At 41.0% G+C, this 20812-nt stretch overlaps 1 protein-coding gene across 1 annotated transcript; it reads right to left on the reverse strand.

The window, feature by feature from the left end:
* Window positions 1-5571: 5571 nt before the first annotated feature.
* Window positions 5572-16677, reverse strand: LOC141101618 (myosin-4-like). Its single transcript, XM_073590794.1, has 39 exons — window positions 16477-16677; window positions 16244-16387; window positions 15655-15811; window positions 15547-15574; window positions 15345-15459; window positions 15027-15119; window positions 14872-14935; window positions 14685-14783; window positions 14297-14400; window positions 14065-14203; window positions 13861-13979; window positions 13630-13779; window positions 13377-13547; window positions 12982-13288; window positions 12509-12579; window positions 12282-12369; window positions 12057-12174; window positions 11722-11845; window positions 11495-11631; window positions 11145-11400; window positions 10813-11055; window positions 10553-10729; window positions 10317-10462; window positions 10144-10234; window positions 9678-10067; window positions 9473-9599; window positions 9150-9268; window positions 8853-9049; window positions 8585-8768; window positions 8312-8477; window positions 7999-8123; window positions 7230-7538; window positions 6877-7080; window positions 6667-6792; window positions 6415-6585; window positions 6227-6331; window positions 6010-6105; window positions 5784-5918; window positions 5572-5693 (listed from the first exon to the last, which is right to left on the reverse strand). The coding sequence occupies exons 1-39, from the start codon at window positions 16675-16677 to the stop codon at window positions 5676-5678; spliced, it is 5814 nt and encodes a 1937-aa protein (XP_073446895.1). The 3' UTR covers window positions 5572-5675.
* Between the last annotated feature and the right edge of the window lie 4135 nt (window positions 16678-20812).

The raw sequence follows: 20812 nt of genomic DNA on the forward strand, positions 1-20812 counted from the left end.
AAACCTGGGGGTCCAGTGGCCCCCCATTAAGAGGGGGGTACTGTCATGGTTAGGACATGGTTAATGTCCTGTTCTCACAGGGTTAACTTTTGCCGGCCTCTCTTTGGATCTGGGAGGGGTATTTATACTCACTCCAGACTAGCATTCTCTGTCAGCTATACTGTTATTCTGGCTGTGTGTCTGACCGACCCCCCTGGTGTGCGTGTACTGCATTGCTTGTTTGTTTCCCGTGTGTGACCCGGCCTGTCCCCTCACTCTGAACTCCGTCTCACGTTTTAGGTACTACTTTATTGTCTTCTCTGGTTCTGACCTCCTGGCTTGGCTATTGTTACTCCACTGCCGTTTGCCCCTATTGTACTGTCTATTGCCCGTTCTGGTTTTCTGATCTATTGCTATGTCCTAACTATCCGCTCTGTCTAACCCTTTGGTACTGTCCTGCTATCTCGTGCAGTGACCCCATCTTGATCTGGTTTCCGCCCCTGTCTATGCCCCTTGGTAACTTGTCCCGTAGTTACCTTTCTAGGAGTTTCCCTGCAGCTCCTAGCTCTGTGGAGCTTAGGCCACGCCCCCAGCAGTCACATGCTTCAGGTCCTGATAGTTTGAGGCACGCATTGTCACCGCTGCTGCCCTGCTCCACAGGTATCTTTGAGCATGGTTTTTTGTACTCAGGACATGCGCACTGGCTCAGTGAGCGAGTGGAGTGCGGTGTTCCTGACAATTAGTTACCGGCCTGCGGGCCGCGTCACACTGGACAGTTACACATGCCGCGTCCTGATGTTTCAGTTACCGTCCTGCAGGCCGTGTCACGACCTGCAGGCACGTGACATTATCACCAACCATAACATTTTTTTTTTTCTGGTGAGCCTCGGGCCACGTTCAGACCTGTGAGCATTTGCTGCTGGGCCTCACTGAGGTGAGTGAGGAGCTGCATTGTGTGTAAGCAGTTCCAGCAGCAGTAAGCAAGGTCTGGGGCCTTCCCTCTGACTCAACCGGAAAATCAAATAGCGGCTGGCAATGAAGCCCCCTAGAGTTGCTGCTGGGGAGTGGGACTTGCTTATGAAGGCGGACGCACCCAGACAGGTGGGTGGAGTTGGTGTCCCCATGGTGCTGTCTGGGGTTCCCCGATGTGAAGGGGTGCGTCCCTGTAGTGAGCAGACTGGTGATGGTCCACGGGGCTCACGCCAAATCTTCCATACCACCGAAGAAGCCACCCCCTCCCGGTCATGTGGAGGAAGGCGACCAAGGAGTGTATTTTTCTTCCATATCCCAGGCCTCTTCCTCTCCAGTGTGAGCAGCAGGTGCGCTGCGGGGGAGTAGGGGCAAATCTCAACCCTCGCCATTAGCTAACCCTGGGAGGCGCAGACCTCGTGGTGTAGAGGGTTGGAGGGTGGTGTTCCCTTGGTGAATATCGGGGGTGTGAGTGTGGTGACACAGGGGGACGCCTCTGTTGTCGATTCCAGAATGAGTTCACCGAATTATGACAAACGAATGTGTGGCAATAAACGTTCAGGTCCGGACCTGTGTGTGAACGAGCATTTATGGGTGGCCACCAAAAAACATCCTGTGGAATTGTGTTTTGGAGTCTTACCAGCTCATATCAAACATACACATATATAACTCGTTCCCCAGGATGGCACTTTGGAGATGTGTGGTGCCTCCAGAACTTATATTGCCAATACCAGCGGTGCGTTTGTCATAAACCTGAAGTGCAGGTGGTTGCTGGGGTGAACTCTGGATCTGGGCGTCCCTGCTGTAGGTGGCTCCCTGATGAGGAGTGGTCTTGAGGGTCCAGAGGCCCATCATTAAGGGGAGGGTACTGTCATGATCCAGGGTGGATCTGACAGATTAAATGCACAAGTAACCTTTTTTTCCTGTGAGCTGTTTTGCTCAGGGTTGGTTTTGTCCCCCGGTGGCCAGTATGGTCATTGCACTTGTTTTTAGAGATAGTTTGCCCCCAGTGGTGGTTAGAGTAATTGCACGGGAATCACTAACAGGTGTGTTTGCTCTATAAAGGTGTGTCAGTAGTGCTCACTGATGTTGGTGATATTATTGTTGGTCTTTTCCAACCAGCCTGGGTGAAGGAAGGAGCTGAAGGAGGGAGCTAGGAGAGTCCTTGAGTGGCAGCTATGGTGTCAGTGAAGAATTCCTGCAAAGCATGGTGGAGTGGCAGCTATGGTGTCAGTGAAGAATTCCTGCAAAGCTTGGTGGAGTGGCAGCTATGGTGTAGAGCTGCACTCAGTTTGCTGGACTCTGTTACTGAGAGCTGCACTCAGTTTGCTGGACTCGGTTGCTGGACAGCTGCACTAAGGTGCTGGACTCTGTTGCTCCAAGGCGGCACTCAGTGCTGGACGCTGTTGCTGTAAAGCTGCACCCAGGTGTTGGACACAGTGGAGGAAGATGCTCCCTAGCAAGGAATAGGTGTAGGGTGTGCCAGGGCTACAGGTTCCTGAGCGGCGCCCGGTGTGGAACCGGCATGGGGAATGTTAGGAGCGTTAGGGACACTGACTCAGGGGAGTGCGGGAGGTCTCCACGTCCCCCGTTCCCTATTGCAGGGCCCTCCATTGTAAATGTTTCCCTATCCCCTTTGTCTGGTTGTATTAGTTACCGGCCTGTGGGCCGCGTCACACTGGACTGTTATATGTGCCGCGTCCTGTTGTTTCAGTTACCGGCCTGCGGGCCGTGTCACACAGGACGGGGCACGTGACAATTGGTCCATCTCAGAGATCTGGAAGGTCCCGACAGCGCACGGCTATAAAAGGCCCGCATGGCAGCTCGGCCATGCGCTAGTATAGACTCTTCTTGCTAGATGTGTGAATGGTGATGGATGTATGATTCTGGTGACTGACTTATTAAGATTCCCCTCCCTCTAATATTACTAGGGAACCATAGAAAGAGTCAGCGCCAGTCAGTGGCAAACCTTAGTCCACTGTGCACACCACATCTCTACACTAGCGTCCGGTGTTGTCCCGTCTCTCTCGGCACTATCGCATAGCGGCTGTGTCTGCCGCCGCTCTGCATTCAGCAGCACTTACCGGCGTCGGCAGTAGCGATGCCGAATGCACGGTAGGTCTAGAAGGACACCGTCCCGTCTTGGACCCTGTCCTGTGACCTGATACTGTGCGCGCAATTTCACTGAGACCTGTGAGTCTAAGAGGCTCGGTGTTTATATTTATGTTACAACGCCTCTGTGAGTTAACATAGTCCGCTCTACGCACATCGGGTGATGTTGAACCCGTGCGCATTATACCGCCATATAGCACATCTGCCATTATCTAGCAGCGGTTTGAACACCTACTGCACGGTGGAGCCCGGGCGGCGAACGCACTTTCTATTATTTAATATTTAGTGCGCTCCGCCGTCCCTAACAAACAGTTTGTGGATAAGCGACGAGCTACAGGACCCATGTTCCTGGTGGGAGATAAGGTATGGTTGTCTACCAAGAACATTCGGCTGAAAGTTCCTTCCGCTAAGCTGGGTCCCTGGTTTATAGGTCCTTATGAGGTTATTGAGGTTGTCAATCCAGTTGCCTTTCGTCTACGCCTACCTCCTTCTCGGCGGATCCCCAATGTGTTCCATAAGTCTCTCCTGGAGTCATTCGTACCTTCCTCTGATGGGTCTCCACCCCCTCCGCTTCCGATTACTGTGGATAGGCAGATATGAGGTGGAACGTGTCATGATCCAGGATGGGCTTTGTCTTTGGCCAGTCCTGGTCAGACAGGGGTTAAATGTTTCTGCCTCTCTCTGGCAGAGGGCGGCTATTTAATGCTCACTTGACCTAGGTCCTGTGTCAGTTATACTCCTGCCCTCGGCTGAGTTAGTTGACCTCGTGTGTACGTATGCCTTGTGCCTGATATCTTGCTTGCGTGTTTGGTTTTGATCCGGTTCTGTCGCTGTTACGAGTTCTGCCTGTCCCTCTTGTACTGCGCTACCTCTCTGTGTATGACCCTCTGCCTGTGACTTGACTATTCTTTGCTCGTCCCTCTGGTACCGCACAGCCCTCTCCGTGCACGTTTTCCTCTCCTCTTCTACAGTTTCCCTGCAGTAGGTACATTATATCATTTGCAGCAGTAGGATGCTAAGCCCCGCCCCCTGCAGTCACATGATCTAGGTCCTGGGACTCCTTACTATTTTCAGTGTCGCAGGTCCTGTCTGCTTGAACCATTACTACTGTATTGGACCCCACGCTCTCCCATAGTGTGGGTAAGTCACCCTGCTCGGCGTGGCAGTTTGCCGACGCTGACAGGGTCCTGACATTAGAGTCCTGACAGAACGGATTGTGGATTCGCGCATGGTCCACAGTTCCCTGCAGTATTTGGTCCATGTGAGTGGCTACGGTCCTGAGGATCGGTCCTGGGTCCCGGCACGATCAGTTCATTCGGATTGATTGATTTGGGCGTTTCATGCACGGTATCCTGGGAAACCTGGAGGTCCGGGGGCCCCCTCTTGAGAGTAGGGTACTGTCATGATCCCGACCGGGGTTGGAGTCCTGTTTTCCTTTTTTCCTGGTCTGGTTATGAAGGTGTTAACCTTTCTCAGCCTCAGTCTGGGTTCAGGTTTGCTATTTATCGCTGCTGCTTCCTGCAGGTGATGTCAGTTATAGTTCCTGTCTAGAGATGCTGTAGCTGACTCTGATTGCCCTGATTGGTCCTGCTACGTTTGCTATCTGATCCCGTGTCTCTGTTTTCCCCTATTCCCATCTGACTTTAGTGTGCTGACTCCCTGGTTTTGACTTGGCTTGCATCCTGACCAGCTTCTGTCTTTTGGCTTTGTCTTATCCGCTTCTGACCGTTGCTGATTCTCTGGCTTGTCCCTGACCATAAGTTTGCTTATTCCTTTGGTACTGCGCTACAGTCTTGGATTTGACCCGGCTAGTTTGACTACTCTGTTGCCACCTGTGGTAACCTTGCTGCTGCACTGCAGGCCAGCTCTGTTTAGGTGCAGTCCTCTTTCCACTCTACTGCCATCTTGTGGAGCCTGCACCTATGTGCATCGCAGCAGCATGATAGTGCTCTAACTGATAAAAACAAATTGCAATGACAAAAAGATGTCTAAACCCAACTAGGTTTTGTTGCTAAAATGTGATAGGTATAACTATGTAATGACTTGTACCATCCCAGTGTAAAACTGATTTATTGTTTTTATAATATAGCTGGAGCGTATACTCTTTGAAGGGAAACTCAGCTAAGTTGGATCAGTAACAATTTTCATAAAATGCATTCCACTAATAACGTTGATTACATGATTTTTGTAATATTAAATGAGTTTATAGGGATCAAAAAAGTATTTTATTCCCATATACTCGCTTTAATGTAAAATAAAAACCAAATTGTCCCCAAAGATGGACAACACCTTTATAAGTTCCCACCTAATGATACAATTGTCAATTAGTACAAATGAGATACAAGGGTTTTCTACTAGTTTAACACCATTTAAGCTTAGGCTCTGTGATCGAGCTCTCAGTTATCTATAGACATGAAGTCAGTGTTGAATGAATTATTCATCAAAAAATGTCAGTTTGGATTAAACTTGTGAATCGTTGGCTGTAAAAATGTAAGATGACACAAATTTTAAAAGGCTCACATATGAAATTTATTAACAAGATAGATAAAAGAAAAAATTAAAGACTGAGAAGTTCCCATTTTGAGATTTCCTCAGTCTTCAGTCATTTACACACTTTACTCTTCGCTTTCCTTCTGTAAGTAAAATAAGAGAAAAACATTAAAATCAAATAGCTTTTAAAAATACATACATGTCACATCAATCAAAAAATGTTCATGAATTACCTTTCCACCAACGTCACGGCTCTTGGCCCTCAGCTTGTTCACTTGGGACTCGGCAATGTCAGCTCTCTCCTCAGCCTCTTCAAGCTCGTGTTGGACCTTCCTGAAGCGGCTCAGGTGAGCATTGGATTGTTCCTCCTGTTAGTAGAAGAACCCAATGGTAAGAGAAAAGTTTAACATATACAACAAACCTTTTAATTCTGGTCAAGGCAAAGAAAGATTTACTTACAGATTCCTCAGCTTGTCTCTTGTAAGCCTTGACCTTCAGCTGCAGTTTGTCAACCAGATCCTGGAGTCTCAGGACATTCTTACGGTCTTCCTCAGTCTGCAAAAAGGATGTTAATTATTACAATGGTAACTATGATTTAGTTTAAAACTAACAGTCATAGATATATCACATGGTGTAGTGGGCTTTTAATATTATTGTGTTTGGTTTTCTTTTTTACCTGGTAGCTCAGTTCCTTCACTCTCCTCTCATATTTACGAACACCTTTGATGGCTTCAACTCCGCGTTTCTGTTCATTATCCACCTCATTTTCCAGCTCACGGACCTACAAATGACAATGATACAAATCATATACATTTTGCAATTCAATTACAATTTTTCTCAATGCTTTTTTAAAAATGTGCTTACTCTGGATTCCAGTTTCTGGAGCTGCTTCTTGCCACCCTTAAGTGCCAGTTGTTCAGCTTCATCCAGACGGTGCTGCAGATCCTTCACTGTCTGTTCCAGGTTCTTCTTCATTCTTTCCAAGTGAGCACTAGTGTCCTGCTCCTTCTTCAGCTCCTCCGCCATAAGAGCAGCCTTAAGAAAAAAAGAGTAGTAATGAATTTTGTGTCAAGTAAAGAGAAATATGCATTCGTAGAAATTAAAGAGTAAGCTTACATCAGTGATGGCTTTCTTAGCTTTCTCTTCAGCATTTCTTGCTTCCTGAACAGTCTCCTCTACTTCATTCTGGAGCTGCCCAATGTCTCCTTCAAGCTTCTTCTTACTGTTGATCAGGCTAGTGTTCTAATTGTGAAAATATAATTTTAATATTGCACATGATTTATTTTTAGGTATTATATGTTTTTGTAGCTCAGAAGAAAACCTTACCTGGGAGTGCAGGAGCTGAAGGCGTTCACTAGAATCCAGAAGTTCCTGTTCTGCAATCTTGCGAGATCTCTCAGTCTGTTCCAGAGCAGCTCTATACTCCTCAATTTCTGCCTGTTGCAAATTGTTTCTACGTTCAATGACTGCAACCTGTTCCTTCAGATCTTCCTGTCCTCTGACGGCGTCATCCAGGTGCAATTGAGAATCCTGTTGGAAAAGTTTGTTGGAAAAGTGCAAAAATATGCAACTGCTGTGTTACTCTTTCATTTGTAATGAGTATATAGCAAATTAGTAAAATATAGAGACGATATATGGTAAAGGGGTTATAAATAATGACACATGTTTGTTAAGTATACCTTCAGTTGTCCTTGCACATTTCTGAGTTGTTTCTGTGCCTCTGCAGCCTGGCGGTTGGCATGGCTGAGCTGGATCTCAAGCTCATTCAAGTCTCCTTCCATCTTCTTCTTCAGTCTGAGAGCATCATTTCTGCTTCTAATTTCAGAGTCCAGTGTACTCTGCATGGTGTCAATAGCCCTCTGGCTGTTTCTCTTCAGCTGCTCAATTTCCTCATCCTTCTCTGCAATCTTCCTGTCTACCTCTGATTTAATTTGGTTAAGCTCAAGCTGAACACGAAGGATCTTGGCTTCTTCATGTTCCAATGATCCCTGTAGAAGTAAATTAAGAAATATTTTGATATAATTATATTTTAATTGTATACAAAATACAAGTTCCTTTCTAAAGTTAAACAGTTCTTCTAATAGTTGCTTCAAAGCAAAAATATTATGCCAAAAAATTACACATTTAAAACCAAAAGGATCTCAAAAAGAGTTTTTATAAAGTTTTATGATGTGCATTTCCACAGACTTTTCTAACTACTTGCACCAGCATATATTTCTGATCTGATATGAGTCAAAGCTTTTGCATGCAAAGCTATGTAATTTAGTAAGAGATACTGTCACATGCCAGAATATTAGAAGTGATAAGTGTTGTCAGGATCTTTATGAAAAAAAAATAGTCAGTACAAGGCCTGCACACTTAGGTTATACGATTAGTCTACAGGATTAACTAATTTAATAATAATAGAATAATTTATTTAAAAAATGTGTAAAAATTGTAGCAACATACTTCAGCTTCCTCTAGAGCTGCCTGTAGATCGCTCTTTTCTTGCTCAGTCTGTTTCTTGGCCTTTTCTAATTCATTAATGGTTTTTCCAGTGTCACCAATCTGTTCAGTCAGATCTGAAATCTCCTCTAAATTAATGAAGTAAAAAAAAATTGAAAATTGCAAAATATAATATTTTTAAATAATATAAGATATCAATATGTGAAGCTTTGAAAAACTATAGCGAAATCTTTTTAAAATATCCTGGTAAAACTAACTTTATAGTCAAATACTAAGTATAAAGAGTACAGGATTAATCTCTGTTAAATAAACATACGTTGTAAGTTCTTGTTTTCGCGTTTCAAGGTCTCAACTTGTTCCAGGGCCTCTTCATATGCATTCTTCATCTTGAAGATTTCAGTGCTTAGGGCACGGGCTTCTTTTTGAGCAGCCTCTAGCTCAGCCTGTCCCTCCTCATGCTTCTGTTTCCATTCAACCAGGACCTTTACAAATAAATAAATATTACATTAACATATAGCAAACCAGCTGAAATATGCTGAATATGCATAATGAGAATTATAATACCCCAGTGCAAGGTTGGGAAATCTACCTTGTCAAAGTTCCTCTGCTTCTTGTCAAGAGCAGCTGCTGCACTGTTTGCTCTCTCCACATCAACCATAAGGTCTTCTACTTCAGACTGCAGTCTCTGCTTTGTCTTTTCCAATGAAGCACACTTGGAGTTCACAGCCTCTACCTGCTCCTCAGCATCCTGCAAGCGTTGAGCCAGCTTCTTCCTGAACAGATATATCACATAAATTGTTTTCTTGTCTAAAAGTAATGGTTATTGTGAGTAATAATTAATTGGAGTTTAAACTTACTTGGCTTCTTCCAGTTCCTCTGTGCGCTGAATGGCATCAGTTTCATATTTGGTCCTCCACTGAGCAACTTCACCGTTAGCTTTGGACAAAGAGCGCTGGAGTTCAGCCTTCGCTTCTTGTTCCTCTTCATATTGCTCACGAAGTAAGTCATTATCGTGACGAGAAGATTGAAGAGCATGAGCAAGAGCGTTCTTTGCCTAAAATATACACATACATTTCGCTTGTTAAAACATTAAAATAATCATATCAACGTGTTACTAGCAAATGTTATGTAAACAAACAGCTCTAACTGTATACCTTTGATTCTTCCTCTAGTTGTCTCTTGAGTTCCTCCACCTGCTGGGTGAATCCCTGCTTTCCTCTGGAGAGCTGAGAAATCAGAGCTTCTTTCTCCTCTACTTGACGAGACAGCTCACCTACAATTAGGAAAACAGTTGATGCTCCACTTTAAAAAAAAATGTATTTTACATAGCGAATAACTAGATAATTGTGGAGGTGCAATAGTGAAGATTTTGAGAGTTTATACTTGGTATTATTATTTCTTAGTTTACAAAAATGTTATATTTGCATACTGCTGTTTCTGAAAAATAAATTATGTTGATGCTAATGTATCAATTTACCATTTTCTGTCTGGGAACGCGCTCTTTGAGCTGAAAGGTCATTGATCACACGTTGATGTTCATCATCCTTAGACTTCACTTCACTGAGTTGGTCCTCAACTACGCGGTTGATCTTTTCAAGGTTGGCCTACAAAAATAAATGTTAGTAAGATTTTCATTGACAACTTAAGTAGACTCATAGAAAACATTTTGGCCATGAAATTACCTTAGCTTTAGAGACGCTCTCCAGGTTACTGGCAAGATCATCAACTTCCATCTTCAGTTCACTCTTTTCTTTCTCCAGTTTCTGCTTCACACGTTGCAGGTTATCAATCTGTTCACCAAGCTCAGCAACACTGTCAGCGTGCTTTTTGCGCAGGGCGGAAGCTGTAGCTTCATGCTGAAGGGTGGCTTCTTCCAGATCACGTCTCAGTTTCTGGAACTCAGCTTCACGCTTCTTGTTCAACTCAATCTGAGCAGATGTTGCACCTCCAGCTTCTTCAAGTCTTTCACTGATCTCTTCAAGTTCTCTAGAAAGATCAGCTCTCTGCTTCTCAATCTTGGCACGAGCTGCCCGTTCAGCTTCAATTTCTTCTTCAAGTTCTTCAATACGGGCCTAGAAATCAGCATTTGGTCATTACATGTAATAACATCTTTGCTATACAATATAGTCTTGTGTTACAGGGTTTTACCTGCAGTTCTTTGATTTTCTTCTGCAGTTGTAATCCCAGGGACTGTTCATCCTCTATCTTGCTTTGCAATTGGCTAATTTCAAACTCTTTCCTAGGAAGTACAAACAATATGTAGTTTAACTACTAGCTTTGTATACAGATTTTTGTATAAAAAAAGATTCATAAATACACACTTCTTAAGTTTCTCCTCGGTTTGTTGTTTATCATTTTCTAGATCCATAACTGTTTCCTGAGAAAGTTTGAGGTCACCCTCAAGCTTCCTCTTAGCTCTCTCAAGGTCAAGACGGAGTTTCTTCTCTTGTTCAAGGGAACCTTCCAGCTACATAAATATAAAGCATGATATTCATGATAAAATGGGATTCATCCAAACTGTGAAATGAAACAAATTAAATGTTTTACAAATACTTACATCGTCAACTTGTTGTTCAAGCTTTGTCTTGGCTTTTGTCAAAGAACTGACTTTGTCTTCCTCAGCCTGGAGGTCATCAAGTGTTTGCTGGTGAGCTTCTTGGAGAGCCTTCTTTTCCTTGGAGACTTTGGCGATATTTTCATCAAGAGTTGCCAGTTCTTCAGTAAGGTTTTTAACCTGTAATTGAAGAACACTCATGAGCTTAAAAATGTATTGAGAAGTTAATTGGAAAACAAGAATGTTGTTAGTGTTGACTGTACCTTGTTTTCTGTGGCATGCTTTTCTTTTTCAACTTTAGCCAGTGTAAGTTCCAAGTCATCAATGTCTTTCTTCAGCTCAGAGCATTCATCCTCTAACTTCCTCTTTTTAGCTGTCAGTTCAGCATTACTTTCTTCTTCATCTTCAAGTCTTTCATTCAGTTCCTTCAACTTTGACTCCAACTGGATCTTATTCTTGATGAGGCCTTCACATCTTTCCTCAGAATCAGCCAGAGTCTCAGATTCCTAGAGAAATTTAAAAATTCATATTAGCTTGATATGTTATTTTCAGTTACCTAATATAAGGATGTATTGATATATGCAAATGTGTTTACTGATTGGACTTGGAGAAGAAGGTCGTTCTTTTCTTGGACAATGACAATCAATTTTTCTTCTAGCTCTTTCCTCTTGGCTTCTGATTTGGCCAAAGCATCTTTTGTCTTTTCAAACTCATCCTTCATGTTTGCCATCTCTTTTTCTGTCTCAGCACTCTTCAGAAGAGGCTTGATCTTGAAGTAGAGCTTCATCCATGGCCAGTGTTTGACATTCATGAATGATCTAACATTGTACTGGATGACAAATATAGCCTCCCTGTTTTAAGAAATGAAGTTAGTGTTAGATTGTCCAAACAAAATACATTGGATATATCATTGAGTTATATTCTAATATCATTAAATAAAAATACCTTCTTTCCATCATCTTCTTAAACTCAACTCTCATCAAGAAACCTCTGCAAAGAGCCTGAGTATTAGTGATCAGTTTTGCCAACTTTTCGTCTCTCATCTCTTCCAGAGTACCCAGGAGACCAGCTTTGAAGAACACCTCAAGGATTAATAAAAAAAATAAAGTATAAGTTCAAGGGTTAAAACGGTCCATGTTAGCGAAGATATCTGATATCTACTAACAATATACCTTAGTGTGCCCAAATTTGTATTGAGTATGATCAATATCAATTGAGCCCAAGAGTTTCTCACAGGCCTTTTTGCTGTCAATAAACTGCCCTTCGGGAATTGCACTAGCGTTCAGCACCTTGTAACTAGCAAACAAGAGTAATTGAAAAATACTGGTCAATCTTAACAGTTTCTGCAATTTTAATTGACAATATATTAAATGTTTTGTTACTTATAAGTGTAATATGTTATCACAATTTTTTTTAGAATAGAGCTATAATGTAAGGAAAACTAAATAGTAGAAGTAGTTAGAACAGATTTGTACAAGGCTATTTTGACTTAAGAAAATAAAATTACCGTTGTTTAAAGTCAGCATAGAGGATTCTGCTTGGGAATCCCTTTCTGCAAATTCTGATACCTTCCAATACACCGTTACATCTCAATTGGTGGATGATCAAGTGGTTATCCATGATACCTGATAGTATAAAAGTAATTTGATTGTGCTGATGATAAATAATGGTGTTCAGTTTTATTGTTCTTTATTTACACAATTAAGTAGGAATATACAGTATAAATCAATACCTGGAGTCTTGGTTTCATTAGGGATCAAACAACGCACAAAGTGAGGATGGGTGCTTTTCAAGTTTGTCATCAGTTTGCCCAAGTTTTCCTGAAGAAAATACAAAATAATATCGATTTCAATGAATTGAGAAGGCTAATGAACATCCTATATTAAAGGAAATTAAGAATACATGAAAAAATATATTTAGTGTATATATAATATTGTATGTACAATAGTTTATACTAACTCTGAAAAGAGCAGACACAGTCTGGAAGGAGGAACCTTTCTTCTTCTTTCCACCTTTGCCGCCAGCATCCGCTACGTAAAAGTACAGCAAAATATTAAGAATCATTTTTATATGTATTACTGAATATTACAGAAACAATCACATAGGAAAAGAGGACATACCAGAGAAGGGGAGGGGGGATGTTTTGGGGGAAGAGTTTAATGGGAGGGGAGGGAAAGTTTTGTTAATTGGTTTACAATCAAATTTTAAGGTTATACCATGAGATAATACAGGTATGATTATAACAATGTCTTGAAAATGGATGGATTTACAGTGTTATGTAATACAAGAATGTAATATGTATTGCTGGGAAATTGTGATTGTCACCATTAAAAATGGTTTTGATTAAAAAAAAAAAATCATTTTTATCATGCAACCTAACTAAATGTTCTCAAAATGATAAATACAATAATGGACATGAATGAGTCACTCACCTTCAGCATTAGCATGGGCAGCATACAAGAAGGACAACAGTTTGACAGAAGACTTCTGGTAGAGCTGGATAACAGACTCATTCAATGGATCCTTATTCTTATCGAGCCAACCAGAGATGTTGTAATCCACAGTACCAGCATAATGCACCAGAGAGAAGTGAGCTTCAGCCTTTCCTTTGCCTGGCTTGGGCTTCTCAAAGTTCTTGCACTTGCCAAGATGCTGTTCATATAACTTGTTCTTGAAAGATGTGTCAGTGGCCTTGGGAAACATGCACTCCTCTTCAAGGATTGAGAAAATACCCAAGGGCTAAAAGCACACAGCAAATGTTATTGCATTTTTGAGTAACTTGTAGATGCTTACTATAGACTTTTAAAGCCTATTTATCTGAGTTTACCTTCTCAATGAGCTCAATACAGGCAGCCAAGTCCATACCGAAGTCAATGAACTCCCAGTCGATACCTTCCTTCTTGTATTCCTCCTGTTCCAGGACGAACATGTGGTGGTTGAAGAACTGCTGCAACTTCTCATTGGTGAAGTTGATGCAAAGCTGTTCCAAGCTGTTGAACTGTAATTTATTAAAAGGACATGAGAAAATACAAAACAGCTGGCTCGGGTACTCATGATGGTAGAACAGGTTGAAGACGTACATCAAAGATTTCAAAGCCAGCAATATCCAGCACACCAATGAAGAATTGCCTGGGCTGTTTTGTGTCCAGCTGTTGGTTGATGCGAACGACCATCCACAAGAACAGTTTCTCAAAGACGGACTTACTGAGGGCACCGACAGCATTGTTCACCTAAAGTGGAAATCACCACAGTGTTTATTAGTGTTTATTAAACTAGTCCAATTCTTTCTTACCATTTTCTTTATAATGTACCTGTTGCACGGTCTGTCCCTTGGTGACAAATTCATTACCGACTTTGACTCTTGGGTAGCACAAAGCCTTAAGCAAGTCAGCAGAGTTCAAGCCCATCAAATAACCAACTTTGTCAGCAACTGTATTAGAATATAGCACCATATAATTGTAAGTGGATGTTAATGGAGCAATTTTGTATATTAAATATTAAATACAAGTGTTAACCTTCAGTGCCGTCTGGCTCAGCCTGTTCCTCTCTTTGCTTCTGCTTGAATTTCATGTTACCATTGTGCATGACTGCACCAGTCATTTTGTAGATACCCATCTTCTCCTCTGGGGTGAATCCCAGAATATCAATAGCAGTCTGTCAGAAAATCATACAGTATGAAAACGTCAGCCACTGACATATATCACATTTAACAGCAAGAACTTATAAATTGAAGTACCACATACTTACATCTGTGGCTACCAATTCTTCTGTATCATCAATACTCTTCACGGTGATTTCACCCTGGCTGATCCAAGGATAATCATATGGGTTGGTGGTGACCAGAAGCATTTCTAAGCACAAGAAAGTAAACCAGTTTGTGACCAAGTTACAATGTTTGTTATATGTATTTAAATTGCCTGAAAAAGTTTCCAGGAGGGGCTGAAGCATTGCTCTATCCACATGGCTCAATAAAGGCACAACTTTGTCTATTATTTTGAATTGTGCAGTGCTGCCTTTTCATATTATATTTATATTTACATTGCTTTTGTTCTGTGCATTGAATACATCTGGGATCTACTCATTGCACAGTAATATCTTTAAAGTTCTTCAAGTTTCTTACAGACACTAAACTTACCAACGATCTCTGGTTTATGGTTTGACAAGATCTGGTAGAAGATGTGGTAGCTTCTTTCAGCGGAAAGCTGGAATGTTACTCTGGACTTTTCCAGCAGATCTGTAATGTTTTTTTAATAGAAAATGATATATAAGTATATGTCATACGTGACAAGAGGTAAGAGGAACATATAGAATGTAATTCTTACATGTTTCAATATCAGCAGAAGCCAGTTTTCCTGTGGTTCCGAAATGGATTCTGATAAATTTACCCTAAACCAGAGAGAGGTTAGAGTTTACAGATTATCCAGAATTTGAGAAAGTGTACATTTTGTGTGCGTGGAACTGCACTTATAATACTTACAAAACGAGAGGAATTATCATTTCTCACAGTCTTGGCATTACCGAAGGCTTCTAGCAGAGGGTTAGCCTGGATAATTTGATCTTCCAAAGTTCCCTAAAAGGCATAATATAATGACTTAGTGTCTTTATGTACAAGCATATTCACATATCAGATTAAGATATATTTGTGTTCATCTAAGATAAATCATTTGATAGGCCTAAAAGTAGAAACTATAGTAGTGTTATACTTAGTAATGTGTAATTTTATGAATGTTACAATCATGGTTTGTTAGGAATGTTTTCATAGCGTCAGCTAAGGTTTCTTTAGTTTTGCATTTACCTTCATTTGGTTGGTGGGTTCCTTCTTCTTTCCAGCCTCTCCAATAGCTGCAATTGTTGCAAAGTACTGGATGACACGTTTGGTGTTTACTGTCTTTCCAGCTCCAGATTCTCCACTGGGGATAGAGGAGATCAAATACATCATGAATATGTAGAAATCAAACACATTGCTTGTATGGAACTATATAGTAGCGATTACTTACGTAATCAAGACAGACTGATTTTCACGATCTGCCAAAATAAAGGTAACAGGTTATATATTTTATGAAATATCAGGTGGAACTATTGTTTATCATGTGAATGATCTGTACCTGTTAACATGAACTGATAGGCGTTATCAGAGATGGAGAAGATGTGTGGTGGGGCTTCCATACGCTTCTTGCCTCTGTATCCAGCTACCACCTTAGGGTCGTACACTGGCAGCCACTTGTAGGGGTTGACAGTGACGCAGAAAAGCCCAGAGTAGGTCTGTAATAGATATAAGCACTTAAAAACATTTTATACCATATGAAAGAAGTATATTAAATATGACTGAATATCTGTTATTGTTATTTAAAAGATGTCTCCTCGTTTAAAGTTTATAGACAATGGTCCCAGAATACAATTATTAGGACCCATCTAGGGATATTAAGTTAGATATGTTAAGTAAAAAGTTTGATATTTTTGGGTAAAGATAGACCATTGAAAGCCAACAAATAATTATTGCTTAGGTTTTATCCCAGTTGGCTTTAAGTAGGAGACCAGAGTCTACACGTTCTCCTGGGATTTATAATATATAGATGAAAAATGTTCACTATTTTGATATGACATATTATGTTTTAGAAAATATAATCTAACTTCTAGATTACTTGTTTTTTGATGGTTTCCTAGGCTTCACAAATTAGAACCTTTCAGACTTACGTAGATCATCCATGCTGCATAACGCTCTTTGAGGTTATAAAGCACAGAAGCCTCATTCAGATGTGTCATCATGGCCATGTCTTCAATTTTGTCATACTTTGGAGGATTCTGAGGGTAAACTTGAGCTTCTTTTACAGTTACAGTCTGAAAAGAAAACAATATGCAGTGGTGATATTCTAGAATGTGCAGAATATGGCATTTGATTTATTAGGGATCTGTATTATAATAATTACCCTTCCATCGTCAGTCTTCACGGTGAGTTTTCCTTCTTCCCGAGCAGTGACCAAACCTTTCACATAGAGTTCCTTTTGATCGTCTACAAAGCAGGTGTTCTTGGCATCAAAAGGTTTGTTTTGAGCCTCCAGTCTCTCCTTTTCGGACTTACGGAGAAACTGGGCGGCATCGCCAAAACAGGCCATTTCACCGTCACCCATGGTTGCTGGTTTCTGCAAGAGATATTTTTTATGTATGATTCAAGCTAAACTACATAAACACACAAAATGTTAAGATAAACATTTAGACATAACGGGAAGTAAACCTAATTTTTCTTTGTTCTCAACCATTTTAAATCTCCCCATTTATATAGCCATCTTGGTATCCTCAGATGTCTCTATTCACATCCACATTTGGGCATGTCTGGTTAGGTGTGTATGCATGAATAACGTACCGAGAATTATATTGTACAGTACCCATGGACTTCAATAGGGGAAGACCCATGTCAAAACTGGTTATGGTCTGGATAATATTTTTGACAATACAGGACTTTAAAAAAACAAACAAAAAGAACAGGAAAATACAAAATTCTATATATGTCATAGTGTATATTATTTAATAATTGAAATTAATGTATAAGGGGCACATACAATTAGAAATAAGGTCAGCACACCCCAAAATCACATTTCTTCAGATTAGGTGCAGGCAACCACATATCCTGATCCATAGACACATTGAAAATCCAATAAGAAGTTCCAAATAAAAAACTGTAGCACTCTGGCTTTATCTAAGGTTTTTTATTTCCCAGGCATGCAACACTTCAACCACAAAGGTCTTTTCTCGAGTATTGATCAATGTTGGAATCCTGAGGAATAATACACCTTGATTGAAGCTGGAAAGCTTGCGTTTTTTCTCTCATTGGGTTTTCAATGGTAGATATTTTTGAGTGCGAATATAAGTCTACACTTTATATTGATATGTCTAAAGAAAAAAATAATATAAAAAAAATGTTTTTTTGAAGAGCACAAACATGACTGAACTTCACCTAATCAAGACGTGGCCGAAATGTGGATAATGTACGGCTACTTTACAGGATTTGCAAGGCAAAGAATTTAGAATTAATTTTATCAGTTTAATTTTATCTTTTATTAATAATTCACCAGAGCTTCTAGACATATAATGGCCTCATGGAAGACTGGGTCTCTGTTCCTGTCTGCATTGACAAAGTAGTTCCTAAAATCTGTCAACAACACCTGATGGACCCCATTGACTGACTGTATTCCGAATAAGCATCCATCAAATGTGATTAAACCTGTGACTGATGCTCCTGACAGAGTCAACAACGCCCCATTCACATAGAAGCAAACGCTATAAATCGAACATAGATTGGTCTAATGATATAGAAATGTCCAACCCACCTTACAGTAGGAAAATATAAAGACTCACCTTTTGTTGTCGAAGAGGGCGGGAAAACAATGGTGATCCCCCTCTGCAGGAAGGAAACAACAATTTGGCAATAAATGACGTGGACACAGTTTTTCATTAAAAAAAAATAAAAATCTGTAACCAAATAAATATCTTTCATAATTATATTATGGATATACAAACAATTGGGTTTGGACTAGAGATGATCTGTTACATGATCCTGTATCTATGGGACATTCCCAGAATTTACATTTTGGGTTAATTTTTTTTACCCTAATTTTTTTTTTTTTTTGCAAGGTCCCATAGAGAGAAATAATAGGAAGTAATCAAATGTTTTCACCTCCTCTCATAGTATATTAGTTAACTGGATTATTTTACTCTAGAACTTCCTATCTTACAGAAAGGACATCATGCACAGTACTCACCACCAACACAAATGTGACCAACAGGGGACTGTCAAGCTCGCCTTTATAGAGCAACCCATCTGCCTACTCAGCTCTCTTCAAGAAAGGAAATGTCTTCAGATTTCCTTAAGTGTGCAACAAGCCCAAATTGTCAGTGCATCGCAAGTAAAAATAACCCGCATAATGAAGTAGGACGTCTGGTCCTCTACACCTGCTTCTCCAAATTAGATAACCATCTGAAATCACCCAACACAGTAACAATTCATATAAATACTACGATTTTGAGAGACAAACTGGAGCTAATTTCATACAGAAAATTATTATTAAGCAAAAAGTCTGATTTCAAATGATTTGTATCAGAAAGAACATGTTCTACTCTATTTATAAGAATGTCTTTAATTGCCCTACTTTCCTGTATCACAAAGTAATTTCTCACTATGAAGCAAACTTAAAATAATTAATTTTAGAGTTAAAAGTTAATTTTTTTATACAAGTAGCATAAAAAGGTATTAGGTTTCTTTCATTATCTTTGCAGGTTTTGTTTAAAAAATACAAAAAAAACCCCCCACTAAGTTTTAAAAATTTCTTCCCTACATTTATCAAGCAGTTTATACCTGTTTTTGGTGTAATTTCAACATTAAATTTTGCACTTTATGAAAAAAAATCATAAATTGTGCCTTAAAAAGGAGGGGTCTTAGGACCAGGACTGGGCATTGCCAACAACATTTGGACACATTTATGAAGCTTTACTTCTAAAAATGTTGCAAATTTTGGCATAAATTATATACTCATAAGAGTTGTAGATCTCCATTTTTAATTATTTCTAGACAGTGTATATATGTGCCAAATTTTTATTACGCTGTGCGAATATTTAAAAAAAAAAATTAGTGCACTTTATTCCAATGGCATAAAAAAGGCTTTGCTTTGTAAATTTTTTTTTTCTTTTCTTTATTTTTTTCTACATATTTTTGTCGCCTTTGAATAATTTAATTTTTAATCATAAAACTGTTATATCTATTACTTCTGTTCATAAGAAATGCATAAGCACACTCCAGAAATCTCTGTCATCCATTAAATGCATAGTGTACATGCCTACTGTTGTTAACTGGCATCATGTCAAGCTCTTTACATTGACTCGCTCAGGAATTTAGTTTTATTGGCATCCTAATACAGTTATGAGCGGTAGTGTCTGGCTGCAGTGAACACCGGCTAGGTGCCCTGGATGATTAGCCCTTGCTATTCAATAGCCAGCAGCAGCGAGTGAGCTATGCAAATGATGTGAATAGTGCAGCCGCGCAGCAGCTCTTTCACATCACCTGCTGCTACTGCTGGCTTCTAAGCGGTGAGCTGTGCACAGCGTGCCTGTGTGTGAACTGCAGTCTGCATATGAGATTCCCGTCATTCTTCTCACCTGCTTCCTGCCCGGCGCTTCCTGTCTGAGACAGCCCAGCTGGATGACGTCATCATCCAGCGCGCTGTCTCAGAGAGAAAGCTGACGTCGAGGAAGAGGCTGTCGGGATGTGCTGCTGCTGCGGGAGGTGAGCTGTGCTGTGTGTCTATGTGCCTGCGTGTGTGTATGTGGTGCAGTGCTTTGTGTGTGAGTATGAGAGTGATGCAGTTCTGTGTGTGTGTGATGTGAGAGAGGGGTGGTGGGGAAGGATAATGATATTGGTAGGGGGAGGCAATGATGGAGGTGATGGGCAATGATGGCAATGGGGGGAGGCAATGATGGAAGTGATGGGCAATGATGGTGGTGAGGGAGGCAATGATGGTGGGAAGGCAATGATGGAGGTGATGGGCAATGATGGTGGTGGGGGGAGGCAATGATGGAGGTGATGGGCAATGATGGTGGTTGGGGAGGCAATGATTGAGGTGATGGGCAATGATGGTGGTGGGGGTAGGCAATGATGGATGTGATGAGCAATGATGGTGGTGGGGGAGGCAATGATGGAGGTGATGGGCAATGATGGTGGTGGGGGAGGCAATGATGGAGGTGGTGGAATGGGCAGTGATGGGGTGGTGTGAGAGAATGATAGGGGTGGTGGGGGAGAAGGCAATGATGGAGGTGGTGATGAGGACAATGATGGGGGTGGAGAGGGACTGCATTATACTTTATGAGGGGGCTACTCTGTGGGGGGACTGCATTATTCTCAGGGGACTACATTATATTCTGGGGGCTACATCATACTATATGAGGGGACTACAGTATACTCTATGGGGGCTGCATTATATTCTATGAGGGAGGCTACATTATATTCTATGAGGGGGCTACATTATATTCAATGAGGGGGCTACCCCTCTATGATTCTACCCCAACCCCTGCTACATAATTAAGACGTGTACTACATTATATTATACCCTGATATTAGCATGTTTTACCACACAATTGGTGGTCTTGTATTTATTTCTATGTAGCTACATAGTGGGCCCCAAGAATGTTTTTCTCTGGTGGGCCCAAGGTGCTCCAGTTCGACGCTGACCTCGTAACACCATTAGGGTACAACATGCTGCTCTTTTCCCACAGCTT

Source organism: Dendrobates tinctorius, unplaced genomic scaffold, assembly GCF_039654945.1.
Source record: "Dendrobates tinctorius isolate UK_male_01 unplaced genomic scaffold, ASM3965494v1 ptg000120l, whole genome shotgun sequence".
In the NCBI taxonomy this organism is placed as follows: Eukaryota; Metazoa; Chordata; class Amphibia; order Anura; family Dendrobatidae; genus Dendrobates; species Dendrobates tinctorius.